This window comes from Bos indicus, chromosome 13 (assembly GCF_029378745.1).
Source record: "Bos indicus isolate NIAB-ARS_2022 breed Sahiwal x Tharparkar chromosome 13, NIAB-ARS_B.indTharparkar_mat_pri_1.0, whole genome shotgun sequence".
Taxonomy (NCBI): Eukaryota; Metazoa; Chordata; class Mammalia; order Artiodactyla; family Bovidae; genus Bos; species Bos indicus.
Genome location: NC_091772.1, coordinates 24,263,604 through 24,277,046, shown reverse-complemented (window position 1 = coordinate 24,277,046; position 13,443 = coordinate 24,263,604). Strand labels below are relative to the sequence as shown.

Sequence of the window (13,443 nt, the reverse complement as noted above, 5' to 3'; positions counted from 1 at the left end):
ACAAAATATTGAGAAAGGTTTTAGGTAGTGTAGAGTGGGTATTAAATTTTAAATTTAGTAATGTTTCTGTTAGAGAAATGGCAAAATGTTGCAAGATATTATGTATGGATTCACACAAATTCATGGACATATCAAGTACACTCTTAAGTGAACTGGGAGTGCCATCTTTGTGAAAGGTTGTTGCTGAACCATGAAAAGACGCCAGGATTCTTGGCCTCCGGAGGAGAAGAATTCAATCTGAGGCCACAGACAAGGCTTGATTGCTCAGAGCTTTTGTGTAATAAAGTTTTATTAAAGTATAAAGGAGATATAGAAAGCTTCTGACAGAGGCATCAGAAGGGGGCAGAAAGAGTACCCCCTCGCTAGTGTTAGCAATGGAGTTATATACTCCAGTTAGTCATTACAATGAATCAAAAGAATGTCTGGAGTTTGTAGAGACCTCAGCAGACCTACTCCCATAATTTACATTTTAAGATTTAACTTATATTCAGAGTGCATCATGAGAAACGCTGGGCTGGAAGAAGCACAAGCTGGAATCAAGATTGCCAGGAGAAATATCAATAACCTCAGATATGCAGATGACACCACCCTTATAGGCAGAAAGTGAACAGGAACTAAAGAGCCTCTTGATGAAAGTGAAAGAGGAGAGTGAAAAAGTTGGCTTAAAGCTCAACATTCAGAAAACAAAGATCATGGCATCTGGTCCCATCACTTCATGGGAAATAGATGGGGAAACAGTGGAAACAGTGTCAGACTTTATTTTCTGGGGCTCCAAAATCAGCGCAGATGGTGATTGCAGCCATGAAATTAAAAGACGCTTACTCCTTGGAAGGAAAGTTATGACCAACCTAGATAGCATATTCAAAAGCAGAGACATTACTTTGCCAACAAAGGTGCATCTAGTCAAGGTTATAGTTTTTCCTGTGGTCATGTATGGATGTGAGAGTTGGACTGTGAAGAAAGCTGAGCACCAAAGAATTGATGCTTTTGAACTGTGGTGTTGGAGAAGACTCTTGTGAGTCCCTTGGACTGCAAGGAGATCCAACCAGTCCATCCTAAAGGATATCAGTCCTGGGTGTTCATTGGAAGGACTGATGCTGAAGCTGAAACTGCAGTACTTTGGCCATCTCATGCGAAGAGTTGACTCACTGGAAAAGACTCTGATGCTGGGAGGGATTGGGGGCAGGAAGAGAAGGGGATGACAGAGGATGAGATGTCTGGATGGCATCACTGACTCGATGGACATGAGTTTGAATGAACTCCAGGAGTTGGTGATGGACAGGGAGGCATGGTGTGCTGTGATTCATGGGATCGCAAGAGTCAGACATGACTGAGCCACTGAACTGAACTGAACTGAAGATAACAGGATTAGCCAGAAGGTCTAGTCCAGAGACTGTCCTCAGGAAGGATACATTATTGTTATATAATCCTAAGGAATGTAGAGGAAAAAGTTTGTCCTTTCTTCTTCCTTGAGAATTCCAGAGCCCTCTGTCCTTGGGGACCCCTAGACTTTTTATCAACCTGCCTAGGAAATGACTCTCTCATTTGTATGTGAAAGATCAGATCAGATCAGATCAGATCAGTCGCTCAGTTGTGTCCGACTCTCTGCAACCCCATGAATCGCAGCACGCCAGGCCTCTGTGTCCATCACCAACTCCTGGAGTTCATTCAAACTCATGTCCATCAAGTCGGTGATGCCATCCAGCCATCTCATCCTCTGTCATCCCCTTCTCCTCTTGCCCCCAATCCCTCCCAGCATCAGAGTCTTTTCCAATGAGTCAACTCTTCACATGAGGTGGCCAAAGTACTGGAGTTTCAGCTTTAGCATCATTCCTTCCAAAGAAATCCCAGGCCTGATCGCCTTCAGAATGGACTGGCTGGATCTCCTTGCAGTCCAAGGGACTCTCAAGAGTCTTCTCCAACACCACAGTTCAAAAGCATCAATTCTTTGGCGCTCAGCCTTCTTCACAGTCCAACTCTCATGTCCATACATGACCACAGAAAAAAACCATAGCCTTGACTAGACGAACCTTTGTTGGCAAAGTAGTGTCTCTGCTTTTGAATATGCTATCTAGGTTGGTCATAACTTTCCTTCCAAGGAGTGTCTTTTAATTTCATGGCTGCAGTCACCATCTACAGTGATTTTGGAGCCCAGAAAAATAAAGTCTGACACTGTTTCCACTGTTTCCCCATCTATTTCCCATGAAGTGATGGGACCGGATGCCATGATCTTCGTTTTCTAAATGTTGAGCTTTAAGCCAACTTTTTCACTCTCCACTTTCACTTTCATCAAGAGGCTTTTTAGTTCCTCTTCACTTTCTGCCATAAGGGTGGTGTCATCTGCATATCTGAGGTTATTGATATTTCTCCTGGCAATCTTGATTCCAGCTTGTGCTTCTTCCAGTCCAGCGTTTCTCATGATGTACTCTGCATATAAGTTAAATAAGCAGGGTGACAATATACAGCCTTGATGTACTCCTTTTCCTATTTGGAACCAGTCTGTTGTTCCATTTCCAGTTCTAACTGTTGCTTTCTGACCTGCATACAAATTTCTCGAGGCAGATCAGGTGGTCTGGTATTCCCATCTCTTTCAGAATTTTCCACAGTTTATTGTGATCCACACAGTCAAAGGCTTTGGCATAGTCAATAAAGCAGAAATAGATGTTTTTCTGGAACTCTCTTGCTTTTTCCATGATCCAGCGGATGTTGGCAATTTGGTTTCTGGTTCCTCTGCCTTTTCTAAAACCAGCTTGAACATCAGGAAGTTCACGGTTCACATACTGCTGAAGCCTGGCTTGGAGAATTTTGAGCATTACTTTACTAGCGTGTGAGATGAGAGCAATTGTGCGGTAGTTTGAGCATTCTTTGGCATTGCCTTTCTTTGGGATTGGAATGAAAACTGACCTTTTCCAGTCCTGTGGCCACTGCTGAGTTTTCCAAATGTGCTGGCATATTGAGTGCAGCACTTTCACAGCATCATCTTTCAGGATTTGGAATAGCTCAATTGGAATTCCATCACCTCCACTAGCTTTGTTCGTAGTGATGCTTTCTAAGGCCCACTTGACTTCACATTCCAGGATGTCTGGCTCTAGGTGAGTGATCACACCATCGTGATTATCTGGGTCGTGAAGCTCTTTTATGTACAGTTCTTCTGTGTATTCTTGCCATCTCCTCTTAATATCTTCTACTTCTGTTGGTCCATACCATGTAAAAGATACCATATGAATATTCCTTTCAGCAGGAGGAACTCCAGGTTTGGAGTTTGAGGGAATAAACTGAGAACTAAAAGCAGATATTTGTAAGTCAGTGTAAAGAAGCATCACAGGACTCTAGTCCTCAGCCTGTCCCATTCCTGGCTGGTTCAGCATCTTTAATGCACGTTCCTCATCTTGAATGAAAAAATCACATGAAAAAAAAAATAGGTCATAGGAAGAAGTAAGTTTTGTACTATTGCATTCTACACAAATGTAAACTAGAGTGACAAAAAATTATAAAGTAATCATTACTTGTGTTCTCATATTAGTAAGAATGCATTGAGGGAAGGCTTATAGGCTTATTTAATTTAGAAACTTTTTTTCTATGAAATATTTCAAATATTCAGACAACAGAAAATTACAAGCTGAATACGCCCTGTGTACGTGTACATTTCGGGGAAGGCAATGGCACCCCACTCCCGTAGTCTTGCCTGGAAAATCCCATGGATGGAGGAGCCTAGTGCACTGCAGTCCATGGGGTCGCTAAGAATTGGATACGACTGAGCGACTTCACTTTCACTTTTCACTTTCATGCATTGGAGAAGGAAATGGCAGCCCACTCCAGTGTTCTTGCCTGGAGAATCCCAGGGACTGGGGAGCCTGGTGGGCTGCTGTCTATGGGGTCGCACAGAGTCGGACACGACTGAAGTGACTTAGCAGCAGCATGTGTACATTTTAGGGTATGTGCATACTAAAAAGTATCATTACTTCAGTAATTTCGTAAATTCTGTTTGTCTTAGGGTAGTTTAGCAAGCTATGATGTTCAGGGTTAGCAGTGATTTTTTCCTCCACGTGTTGTTACTATGCCTTTGCCTTTGAGGCCTCTGCTCAGGGTCATTGAAGTGTGTTGTCAATTTATCCACCATTTGTTGTTATTCAATTGAATCCAGGCCCCCCGCATTGGGAGTATGGAGTCTTAGCCACTTGGACCACCGGGGAAGTCCCCGAGCCTCACTTAACTTGTGAAATGCTCTCCTCTTTACTCCAAAACACCAACCTGTTCTTGTTCTCCCCTACTTCTCAGAGCATCCTTCTAGTCTCTCCTGATTACTCAGTTCTGCCACCAGCTCTGAGTAGTGAGTGTTGGAGTCACTAAGGATTTCATTCTTTGATTCGCTTTTGTTATTCCTCTGCTTAATCCGTCAATAGATGTCTGTGGTTTTTAGGATAGAACTAAATTCTTCAGTTTAGCTTATAAAACCATGCATAATCCCTGCCTCTCTCCTACATGAGCTGCCTAATCTAGTCATAACAAACCACCAACTGTTTGTTTGGAATAGCTATTCCCTGCTATTCCATGCTCTTGTACCCTTCTGTGACTTTATACATGCCTGCACCTAGGTCATAGGTCTTCTGCCTGCTCTTGCTGGGGCTCGCTCATATCCCACAGTTAGCTGGCCATCAGGCTGGGTGTCTGCTGAGATGACAGAGGCAATCATACCTTATATTTCTCATATTGATTAGACAAACCTAGTCTTGCTTTCATGGTGGTGTCAGGGTTCTCAGAAGCAGCAAAAAAGAGCAAGTGCCAATGCACACACAGGTCTGTTGAATCTGATGGCACATTTGCTCCATAAGAGCAAGTCTCGTGACCAAGACCAGTCAACGTGGGAGGCAACGGGAAAGGCTGTGGATGCCAAGGGCCCACACTACTTAACCTCCTAGGTTTCACCTTCTTTTTGTTAATACATTCATTTATTCATTCCTTCCCTAGACTTTATGAGCACCTACTATATTTTTTTAATTGAAGTATTGTTGATTTACAGTGTTGTTTCTCGTGTATAGCGAAGTAATTCAGATATATATAGGTATATGTGTGTATACATATATATGTATATTCTTTTCCATTATGGTTTATTACAGGAAATTGAATACAGTTCCCTGCGCTATACAGTAGGACCTTATTGCTTATCTGTTTTATATTGTGTTGGCCAAAAGGTTTGTTTGAGTTTTTCCATAAGATATTATGGAAAAACTCAAAATTTTTGGCCAACCCAATATATAGTAGTTTGTATCTGCTAATCCCAAACTCCTATTTATCCCTCCTCCACCTCCTTTCCCCTCTGGTAACCACTCTATGTCTGTGAGTCTGTTTCTGTCTTAGAAATAAATTCAAACTTTGGATTCCACATATAAGTGATATCATAAGGTATTTGTCTTTCTTTGTCTGACTGACTTAGTATGATAGTCTCTAGGTCCTTCTATGTTGCTGAAAATGGCATTATTTCATTCTTCTTTTTTATAGCTGAGTAATATTCCATTGTATATATGTGCCACGTCTTCTTTATCCACTCGTCTGCTGATGGACACTGAGGTTGCTTCCATGTCTTGGCTAATTGTGAATAGTGCTACTATGAACATTTGGGTGCATGTATCTTTTTGAATTGTTATTTTGTCCAGATATATGCCGGGGAGTGGAATTGCTGGATCATAGAGGAACTGTGAGCATGTACTACAAACAAAGCCTTGGGCTAGGTACTGAGGATGCAGAGAATCTCCTCAGTGCTTGAAAGACTGACTCCCAAAGACCAGCACATTCAGTAAAAGTAATACCTGTATTTACAGAGGTCCCATGAAGCAGGGTAGACCTGAGAATGCCCCTCCGCATTTGTCACCGTTCCTGCAGCAATGGCTACCTCATGATAATAGGATTAACCTCTTCCTCCATAAAAATCATAAAAAGCCAAAATACAGAAACAAGATTTAAAATATTTTCAGTGTGTAAATTTTTTCAAACTGTAATTGGAAAATGACTCTATTTCTTTGGTGGCCTATAAATTCAAGCATGAGATCATGTGAACACAGCATTTCCTCTAAACATCAGATGTGGGTTAGAGGAGCAGTTAATATTTTAATCTTCCCTGCTTGTTTCTAGGAACAAATTTGCTTGCAACTTCAAACTCATATTTCTGCAAATTACAGAGACCAAAAGTGCAAATGAAAAAAATCCCTTTTCAGATAACTATCTGAAGCTTCCATATTAGGTATAATGATTTTTTTCCCCAGGATTAGGACAGATTGCATGGGGAGCCCAGGCTTTCATAAAGAGGAGGGTGGGAATTGACTTGGGCCTTCATTTTCTCACAAAAGGCACAATGCAAAGCACATCTGTGAACATTGCATAATTTGTTATGTTCTACAAAGAGGTGGGTTTTTGTTGTACACATACCAAAGCTATTTGGTACTGTTCACCAATAATCTCTATTCAGGTCCAGAAAAGAAATTGGCCTCAGAAGAGTGAAAGGAGAGTAAATTTTTCTTTAAAAATTAGATACAGATTATCGCTTCAAAATGCAGGAGGGAATTTTACAAGTGACGGTGCACTGATTAGCTTTCCAATGGACATCCAGTCCTTTATGAATCACATACTAGCTGTGGTCAACTGTGACCAATGTGGTTTATTACTCTCCCGAAGAGCTGAACTGAGATTACGCATCTAATTTAATTGAGAAATGTTGGGTGAACTTGAACTGTTTCATGGACATGAATGACCAGAGAATTTATTTGATAAGACATTAAAGGCTGAATATGGTAACTCTCTCTTTGATGGTTTGATACAGTCATTTCTTTAGTTCATTAGCAAGTCTCTCGTAGATTTTTGTTGTCATTATTATCCTTCGGGTGATTATGTGAGCAGCTGAAATGAAAAATGAATGTTTCTGTACAACATCACTAGAAAAAATTTTAAAACTTACCTTTATTGGTAAATACTCATGACAGTTTTTAATGTAGTCTGAAAAGTGACATCAACTTTCAAGGAAAGGATGCTAACAGTAATGAAATTGTGGGCAAATTAATAAATCCACTGTATTTTCATGTGATAGTCCCTAATTATTTTTAAATGTTGTCTTCTGATTTATTAAAGGGAAAAAAGACTTTAGGAAGCTAACACCCTTCACATTTTCTTTGTAAACTTGGAAACTTCTGTTGATGGCACCTCAATGAAACATTTAAGATCACTTTATCAATTACATAGCACACAAGCCAGCGTCAGATGAAAAGGTGCTTTCTCTTCGTATGTCTGTTAACATTTAACATAAATTCTGCTGTATTCCCAATGACCAGTGCTAAGGTATAATTTGGACATTTGCATCCTTTTTAAAAACTGTATTTAAATACAATAGTTTTAAAACTACTCAGAGAAACTCAGAGATGTAAACTCTTAAGAATAAATGACAAAATCCCACATCATGTTCCTAGTGACTCTTTAAATGGAATTTTTCATTGAAAGTTTGTCGTTAAAATAGGAAGGCCTTTTGGTTGTGCCCATACAAGCATAATAAATTGTATATGTTTGTGATACTGAATGACTCTTGCCCATATGCTGCACTGCAAAGCTACATGAATGAGGCATTTACCAAATCAGGCCCACCACATTAAACAGAAAAACAATCTTTATTCATGGTAACTTATCAGTTTCAATTAATCAACCTTAACAATGGAAATTCTGATGTGTTCAAGCAACTTGAAAGCAATAGGTCATCTTGAGGGCAGCCATGTTGTGTCTTTGTGCCTAAGGTTTCAAACAAAGGGACATCTCCAATAAATATACATGCATATACATACATACATGTGCATATATATACATACCAATGGATGGCCATATCTATGCCAGTTACACCAGCCAGAACGCATGTTAAGTGTTTATGACTTTTATCATAGCAAATCTAATTGTTTTCCTCCTAGTATACTTTTTGAGCTCTGTAAGTGTAAACAAAAGGAAAGAAATTTCCATTGGATGACCATCCTTTCAGTTTCTGTGCTGCTATGTGAATAGCATTGTGCAGACCATTCCAATGGTTTTGAAAAGGGGTAACCATTGGTTTGATTTGGTTACACGGTTTAGTAAAGCACTCCCTCCCACTGCCTTAGGGTCTGTGAAAGGTCTGTGACCTGTTTAGAACTGCCAAGTGAAATGTCATGTCGCCCCTCCCAAATGGGAGTATCTGCATTCATTTGATCAGTATAAAAAATGATTGGGGATGGTGAGAGCAGTGCTTTTGAATTGCAATTTATAGCAGTTTACAAAAATGCACATTGTTGGAAAAGAAAACATGGAAGTGTTTCTTTCTAAATTGCATTACCTGTGAAATGTCATTAGTCTTTTAAGGATATTTACATCCTTTTTTAAAATTATTATTTAGGAGACTTACTTCAACTAAGGAAAATCAGAATTTTATTATATGATCATTTTTTTAAGCTTGCATTTTGGTTCTAGTACCAGAATTTAAGGAACACAATGTGTCCATGTTCTTAGGATAAACATAATTTGTTTATTGTAATTGTCATTTCCACTTATTCATTCTGTAAGATGATCTTTGCTAATCAGTTGCATTAGTGGAGGATTCCCAATTATCTTTCCCAGATTCTAGAGGAGATTCATTTGCTGGTTGATGTCTTATCTGCTGGATTTCTAATAGGGAATCTGAAACCGCAGGCATATTTAATTCTCCCAGGTCTCCATTATCCCTTCAATGGTTTACTAATGAAACTTCTTCGTTGGATGAATACTTTCTAAATTATGTTACCTGTCGATTCATCTACATGTATGAACAGTTTCACAAAAGAAAATGTTATTTCTTTTCATGAAATGCATACAAGAGTCCATGAACTTTATCCTGAAAGTTAAGGTAGGATGTTCAAGTTCATAAGTCTTTATACAGCCACTTGGGTTTCTGAGGTCTGGAAGTCTTGAAAACTCCATCTCTTCACCTTAGGCAGTGGGTAGAATCGGACATTATTTTGAAGAATTCTATCAGTAAGAAAAGTTATCAGGAAAAAGGCCTCAGAACTTCCCTGGCTGATAATGGGAGGAGAGAAAGAGGAGCCCTGCTTCAGAAAAGACTTGACCCAGATACACTCGCTAGCACTCCACTTTGAACCTCCCAACCATTGAAAGCTGAGCTTGTCACGTTTTTATCTTTGTTCATGTTAAGCGTTGGAATGACAGCCCGGCTCTGTGCTCCCCTCTCCCACTGCCCCGCCGGCCGTAAGTGTCCACATTGACACCTACCGGTGACCGCAGGCTGCAAGCCTTTGTTGCCTTCTCCACGCTCCTGGCTTTCACTGGGATTAGCTCAGGGCCTTTGTTCCCCTTCAAAGCTGGAACATCACATCCCATGTTGTGGCTTTCCTGTCTCAGACCCCCAACGCTTTCCTCACAATTTACACACCAGGTAAATGTCCCTCCCTAGGGAGCAGAGAGCCCAGCCTGGGGTGAGGGCTGGGGAGGGCAAAACCTCCCCATCCCCAACTTTAGAACCACCCCCCCCAAGTTGATTTTCTTTCCTTCTTACTCAAAATTTTCTATTTCATAAGAAGGAAAGATTGAAAACACAAATGGAAATGTAAACCTGAGCTAGGCCTTGAACCCAAACACAAGTCCCCCCTTGCCTTGTTTTATTCTCTTACAACGGCTCCTAATTCTAGGGCGGTAACTCCGGGAAGATCATTTACTGGCCCTGGTCACAGGCACCTCAGACCATTTCTTCAGTCTGGGACAGCAGGAACACTATCTCAGGGGAGACTTCACCGGCACATGCTCCTTTAAAAGCCTTGGAGGAGCTGACGGCCAGAATGACCTGTCCCACCCTCCCCTCCAATTTACTGAGAAGGGCCCCCAGCCGGGGCCAGGCCTTGGAGAACCCACTAAAAGTGAGGCAAAGAGTGAAAGTGTGTGGGGAGTGGTTTACATACAGTAAGTAAAGCAAATTACACTTCTCTTCATCTCTCCCTCTGTTTAGTGAGGTCAGAAAATCTGGAGGAAGAATCTCAGGAGGAGAAGCAGTCGACGCCCCAGAACACCACAGAGAGCGACACGGATGCTCCCGAGTAGCGGCAAAGAACACTGCGCTGCTCAGAGCGGGGTCGGGGGGGGGGGGCGCAGAAAGAGGGCCCTTACCACCCTGGCGTAAGGCCTGCCTCCCTGACGAGGGACACTGTCTTCAAGGTGTTTCTAACCTAACTGTTCCGTCTTCAGATGCCGCATACTCATTGGCGCATCGCACTTGAAGAGAACGCGAAGTGCGCTCTCTGTGCGCGCTTTGTGCGCACCTTTCCAAACCCTTCAAGAAACCGCTGGCTGGTGCGTGGTGAGCGGGGCGCACAGACTCTGAGCCGCCGCCGCATCCATCCGGGCACTCCCTGGGCTCAGCGGGTCGCCCCAGCGCCTTAGGGTGGGAAGGAACGAACTTTGATTAAAACTTAAAAGCTTGAGGCACTAACCCTGTGTCATTCACTCTCTAATCTACCTGAAATCCCTGTAACGCTAAGTCAAACTGATTTGCTGTCTACTCATCCACCAACTGATCCATAAAGGCGTACCAGAAAACCTCGAAGGAGATTTTAAATGTCTTCCAAGGAGGTCCACTCTTACATAGGCGCGGGGCTCCCAGACATATCTTAAACGCTGTAAACAATTCTTTAGTAATTGTGGAAACTCTTTGGGGTTGTGTTTCCTGGTAAGTATCAAGATGAAAATTCATGCATCTCTTCTTTCCGAATGTCAGGCACCATTTTCTGAAAGACCGGTTTGCTTTTCATCCGTGCGTAATGGTCAAACCAGCCCTTTCAGTTCCCTTGTCTACAAGTCAGGCCCGGTCTGCAGCCCAGTTTCAAGATCGTAAGCTCTGGCTTACAGATTTATAAAGACGTTTATTAAATCTCAAGAAATATATTTATGGTGGCTATCACATAAAGCTGATGTACTCTGGTGCAAAAGAAAGCTACAGAGGCGATTTATTTGTGCGTAAAAGGCACCAGATTTAATTGGAGAGAGACGTGGTATTTTCAACGCGAGGACACAGGGTGGCATAGCGCCCTGAAGCATTATTCGAGCTTCATCTACTATGCACTATATGCCACCGTCTCCAAAGGAGTGTTGCCCTAGAAACTTGTTTTAATCTGCTGCTATATATCAACACCTTGTTTTAGCAGTCCTTGGCTGAATTACAGTTACACAGTTTGGCGCTTCTTTCAAATTTCCTCCCATCAGTTTGGCTAAAGAAAGGAATTTTTCTCCTTTAGAAATGAATTGGCTTAATTAGTAAGTAGATTAATGGCAATTGCTGGTGAGTTGGTTTCCAGCAGAGTTTCACCAGAGAGGGTTAATCGGAGTCAGGTCTGGAAGCTTTCCCAGAACTGGCTGCCAGCCATTTCCACCAACCAATCAACCCTACAAGAAGCGGAGGAAGTGAAATAGAATTTATATTCTCTGGGCTGTTATCCTGGACGGAAATTCCTTGGAAGCAGCCTCCTGCTTGGGTGTAGGATGGACTATTTCACTTTAGAATTTTCAGAGAAACCTCGAAAGGTTTCACCTTCAAGATTTATCTGGGTACCAAAGAGGAATTTCACATGGCACAATGAGTGACTCTACAGAACACTGAGGGCACATTGTAAATGCTTGTGAGGCTCTTAGTCAATTTCAGGTTTTACAGAAGTTGTGCAAACCTCCCAAGTTCCACCCTAAATCTTATCTACCAGAAACTTTTTACAAACTTCAGTTGTGTGTTCTGCAGCCTTTTCACTTATTTTTTCCACAGTGATAAAAATGCATTCATAGTTTAACTTGCAGCTGCATTACTCTTGCAAAAAAAAAAAAAAAAAAATCCCTGCTGAGAAATGCATATAATAGGAAAAACAGATCGGCTGGACAGCAGCGTAATTAATGCCAGAAAGGGCTGAGGCCGGTTTCATAGTTTGTCTTCTGAGGATATTAAGACGAGACCTGGTGAAAAATGACGCATGCTTTAGCATTTCAGAAAGCTGGCAACTGGCAGCGCTTTTCCTTTTTTCTTTGACTTTCTGCCTCAGAACAAAGAGGTCGGCAGAACTAGCTAGGTTGTAATGAGTTCTATGTCCCTAGCACATTAAGTGCATCATGGAAACATATTGTATCGAAATAGTTTGGAGGAGAATACCGGGGATGAAAGAGAATGGGTGCTTTGATCAGCTCCCTGGGGTCCTGAGCGCGCACAGACTGACTTGCAAGGCGTTATTCAGCTCCAGCTAGACACACTTACAACACCATTCAAAGAAATTTGCATATCTGTAATTTATCACATTGGTCCAGAACATTTTTGCAAGGTAAATAAAAGTTGGCTGAATAAAAAAAAATCAATCATCGCAGATATAGTGGAAACTGTGAAGCCTGTCTCCATTAAAAGCATAAATAAATATGTCCATGAAACATGATGATTTAGAGGCTGATTTTATTATAAAATGTCCTTAGAGCAACAGGTTATGTGCTGACAGAGTGGCCGCCATTTCTTTGTGCTTCTACTTTAGGGGAGTGTATGTGCAGCTTCCACTGGAATAAAGGCAGAAAGTTGAATAGATGTGTGGCTATAACCAGCCCGCAACATGCAGAGCAAAATTAGTACACACTTTGAGGAGATGTGAAAGATGGTTCAATCTCCTTGGTGTCTGCAAATTCTAAGGTTAAATTTTATTTCTTCTCCTGTTGATTTCGTTGCCAAGCCCTGGTTGCTGAATTTAGAAGCTCAAAGGGATGAAATATCCCGACATCCGGTCAATAGGAAAACTTGCTTTGGAATGCCCCATGAGAACAAGTGAAAATTTAACAGGCAGGCATTGTTCTGAGTTTTTAAACAACCCAGTTAAACAGCAAACAAGAATCTTCAACTTGACCTTGAAAAAGGCTGTGTGCCTGCAGATAATCTATCAAACAACTGTGGATGACAATGATATATTTCAAAGTATTGTCAGATGAAAAGATTGATAAATTTGCTGCTGCGAAGGGAGAACTTTGGAAACAGGCAATTTACTGCACTCCCTCTGCAGCCTCCTCCTCGGTCCTCGCCCCCACCCCCCAACCCTACCCCTCCACCCTCCAGCCTTGAGGCCAACTCAGAGGAAGAAGGCCAGTAAATCAGCACTGTAATATTTCTTAAGGGGCACAGAAAAGCTGTGAACAGTACTTCTCATATTAAACGCAATATTTCTTTGCTTTCGTGGGGAACAAAAGTCATAGCAAGACGTCTTTATGGCCAATTCAGTCAAAGGCACATCTCCGCTCCCCCTGCAGAAAGGTCAGTGTCGTTGTGTTTGGTCCACCGAGGGGGTGTTTTCACGCTGAAAACTGAGCCAGCTGTCCCTGTCACACCCTCGCCATTGGGGAGCACGCACTAGCTATGGTTATTAGGCACATTCTACACCTGCAAAAATA

The 13,443-nt window shown here is 41.7% G+C and overlaps 1 protein-coding gene across 1 annotated transcript in view; it reads left to right on the top strand.

Annotated features, from left to right (window-relative positions):
• C13H10orf67 (chromosome 13 C10orf67 homolog) overlaps window positions 1–10,477 on the top strand; it is a 101,319-nt gene extending 90,842 nt beyond the window's left edge. The window contains exon 17 of the mRNA XM_070801926.1: window positions 9,998–10,477. Within this exon, the coding sequence (XP_070658027.1) occupies window positions 9,998–10,089 (92 nt within the window). The 3' untranslated portion in view covers window positions 10,090–10,477. The remainder of the gene's footprint in view (window positions 1–9,997) is intronic.
• Window positions 10,478–13,443: the final 2,966 nt, after the last annotated feature.